The 3,791-nt window shown below is 45.0% G+C and overlaps 1 protein-coding gene across 1 annotated transcript in view; it reads right to left on the bottom strand.

Moving 5' to 3' along the window:
- SUSD3 (sushi domain containing 3) overlaps positions 1-3,367 on the bottom strand; it is a 68,140-nt gene extending 64,773 nt beyond the window's left edge. Inside the window, exon 1 of the mRNA XM_019536935.1 lies at positions 3,334-3,367. Coding sequence (XP_019392480.1) covers positions 3,334-3,352 — 19 coding nt within the window. The 5' untranslated portion in view covers positions 3,353-3,367. The remainder of the gene's footprint in view (positions 1-3,333) is intronic.
- Positions 3,368-3,791: the final 424 nt, after the last annotated feature.

Below are 3,791 nucleotides of genomic sequence, written 5' to 3'. Positions count from 1 at the left end.
CATCTTAGTGTCATCAGCAAATTTGAACAGGGTGCTTTTTACCCCCTCGTCCAAGTCACTGAAGAAGATGTTGAACAGTGAGGGCCCGAGGACCGAGCCCTGGGGGACCCCACTGCCCACATCCCTTCAGGTCAAAAATGACCCATCCACCACCACTCTCTGGGTGCGACCCTCCAGCCAGTTGGCGACCCATTTGACTGTGTAGGTGTCAACACCATAGTCCCCCAGTTTCTTAATGAGAATGGGATGAGAGACAGTGTCGAAGGCCTTCCGGAAATCCAGGAAGACTACGTCCACTGCTACCCCTACATCTAAGGATTTGGTGACCTGGTTGTAGAAGGCCACCAGGTTGGTCTGACAGGACCTGCTGCTAATGAACCCGTGTTAACAGGAGATTCATCAGATCTACCGCACCCCAGGTAGTTAACTGCATAAGATTTCCAGCTGGTTTTTTTCCCAAAGCAGCACAAGGAAGCTGAGGTGGCATGGGACAGATGAGCACCAAGCATCTACCCTGTGTAAACAACTATAGAACGGCAAGAACAATTTATCTCAACAGCTTTAACTTGCTAGTGGCAAAAAGCCACAGAGTGATATGAAAAATGTAATTTGTCTGTGGTTGTTTAAACAAGTGAGGGCTGGGGATGAGGAAATACTTTGTTTCAGCTTCAAAGGTGCTTGAAACAGTTTGCTGCACTTTTCCACACACCATGATCCCTTACTGAAGACTCTGCCATCCCAGTGTGTGCCATAACGCTGTGCTTCCCCAGAACAGTATCTACAATACTTTGATCTCTTTACTGTGGGCCTTCAGCCATACTCACTGCTGGTAACACATATTTTCTCTTATAACCAGAAATATAATATAGAGTAGTTTCCACAGCTCTAGTTTGAAGTATATTTTTGAGGATTTCAGCCTGCTAACAAACATTCTGTCCCAAAAGGGACATCAAGCCCCCTATTTAAATCTGTTTCAGGTCAAGGTGGGATCACGGGACAGAGAAAGGGCGGTGGGAAAGGGAAGGGAGAAGGAGGGGCAGCATGAGAAAAACTGCATATTTGAACTTTACAACTAAGAATTTCCTGAGACTTGAAAGGAGTAAGGCTATGCACATGAATTTCTTTTAACTTTTCCTCATTAATGTATTCATGCAAATAGGCATGTCATATCATCCTTTTCACTGACTGCAAGAGAGATGTCTGAGGGAGTCTTTCAACATAAATCACTATTATTACCTTATCATTTGTGGCCTGTAAATTTACAATGGGGACATGCCACCCGTGTGATATGAAAAATGATCTCCAATAGCATGGAACAGGAAAAAGATACACTACTGTACAACTGTTTTCCTGTAGGGACTCAGTTTGTCAGCTCTCCTACAGTTATTGCTGCATAAATAACATGTTCAAATCTTAAGTCTCCCCAATAAGACTTATATGACAACAACTAGCCCATCATATTTTTAGTTGTGTATCTAAACCCCCTTGCTGGATTAGAGATCAAGTCAGAGCCAGCTTATTAAATAAATATTGATGTGACGATGATAGGTATTTATAATTAGGATAGATAGAGAAGACCAGAGCAAGGCCCTCTGTATTACGTATGGCCTGCATACAGGATACAAGGAAACCTGCTGCATAGGTGCCCGCTGCCCAGCAGGCATGTCTGTAAATTCTTCTGGGGCACAGACCCTACTGTACCTGCCTCATGACAGCTATGGTAGGCCACAACAGGAACTGATCAGAGGAAAAGCTGCAGATCCACATTTAGGCCTGCTCCAGAAAACTCTTAGACAAACACCTATCCTGAGCAGTCTCATTGACTTCAGTTTGGGGCTTGAGTAGAAACCCTTAGTACCAGCATGAGGCACTGCTGCTTTGGAAGAGGTTGGCATCTGGCTGATGGTGACAGTAGCCCCAAATCCAGTCCTTGAGTTGGGAGGAAGATAACACCTTCTCAGCTTCTCCACTTTGTACTGGCAGAGCTCAAGTAATTCATCCCTTTCTCTGAAGCTCTATGCTGCTGCAGCTGCACAGCTTCTGATATACGTTAGCTCATTTAATACTAGCTTAGGTATCAAAACACTACATTGCAGTCGGTGGGTTAGGCATACCTTATGTGTTTTAGGGCCAGTAAGATCCATTAGTGCTAAGCCCCATTCCCGCTAAATGATCTTAATGCACGTAGTAGGCAGGCAACCGTTGATCCTTCAGGATCAGGGTGGTGCATACCATGACCTTCGACACACATGCCTAAGCAGGAGCACAGAGCAGTGAAGGATGCCCAGACCTTCCATCCCCACTTTAGATGACTGAGACAGAATCCAAAGGCCAAACCGACTCCAATGCACGTACTTGGATACCATTAAAGTGTTGTTTCAAGAAAAATGAGACAGCTTCATTTTCTGCCCAGTCTATCTGTACTTGTCAAGAGATTATTTCATTTTAAGAGCAGAGAGCTCTGAACACAATATTACTATGAAGATTTATTCCTTTCCCCTTCAAAATTATTTTTCAGTTTTACATGGGTCCTATATGTCTATCATTGTAAGTCACCTCTGCCACCACTGCATGCTACTTTTATATACATGCATACAAGCAAGTGGACATTAAACCCCCTCTTATCACAAGATAATTCCACTACATAATATTTAAAGTGCAGTAAATTATTGCTAGAATGACCTGTTTAGTAAGGTTAGCTGTTGCAGCCAGCTTCCTCCGCATGTGTTGACTAAAAACGACAGTGAATTCCTGCTATTTTTGTTTCTTCAAAACACTTCTATAGATCAAAACTGTTCCAACAACAAAACCAAGGCTACAGCAGAGCAAGTAAAGCAAATTTGCACTGGTGGTTTTTTGACTGCAGAAGAGCTGCAAAAGCAGGCCTTAGTCAGTACTTCCCTAGTATCTCAGTTAACCACATTCGATTATACTTTGATGCCCGGTAATAGAAACAGTAGTACAGCATATGCTGGCCAGTAAACTTAATGTAAGCCAAAGCAAAAGTTGTTTTCACTCAGCTTTTAATCAAACTAGTATAATATTTAGAAGTAATTTTTTTTCCTAAAGGCAACATTATCTATCATTATTGGAAATGGAAACACTGCTCTGCCAAAACATCTTGGTAGTGAACACGTCCTACAAGTCCCAAGCAATCAGCTTGCATTTTTCTTTCCAACTATATTATGTCGATTTAGCACCTTATCCTTCTCAAAGCCTTTAATCTGAATAGAGTCTTGACAGCTTTTCAGTACAATTACACCAACGTAAATGAACTTTTCCAACCATCAGTTACAAGAGCCTACTGCTAAAGGGCTATTATGAAATGATTACCATGGAACCGCAGCTGCATGAGGGCCAAGGCACTTGCAGAGATTCACATAATCTAAAACTCCTCAACGCACATGAAATCTTCAAGGTGGCAGCTATGGCTCAGAAGTGCAGGCAAATGCCTCCAGGGAGTAGTCTGGCTCACAGAAGTCAGCGCCCAAGGGCTGGGAGTTTTGCTGGGGCAGCTCAGCGGAAGCACCTGCATGCAAAGACGGCACTCCCCAGAGGGGTCCCTCGGGGCCTCTGGACCAGGGCGCAGGCTGTTCCGCTGCACTGCCTCCAGCAGCAACTCACCCTCCGCTTTAACTGCACAAAAGCGCAGGAGGCAAAGCCACGAGCGCAACCCGGCTTCTTAGGAGAGTGGGCGCGCGGGTGGCACCCAGCCCCCCCAGCACCCAGCCCCGGGCCAGCACCTGCCAGCCGCCACCTCGTCGTCCTGCTGGTGCCCCCGGGGCTCTGGC

Source organism: Crocodylus porosus, unplaced genomic scaffold, assembly GCF_001723895.1.
Source record: "Crocodylus porosus isolate Cpor-Errol unplaced genomic scaffold, CroPor_comp1, whole genome shotgun sequence".
Taxonomy (NCBI): Eukaryota; Metazoa; Chordata; order Crocodylia; family Crocodylidae; genus Crocodylus; species Crocodylus porosus.
This window is presented reverse-complemented; position numbering and strand designations above follow the sequence as displayed.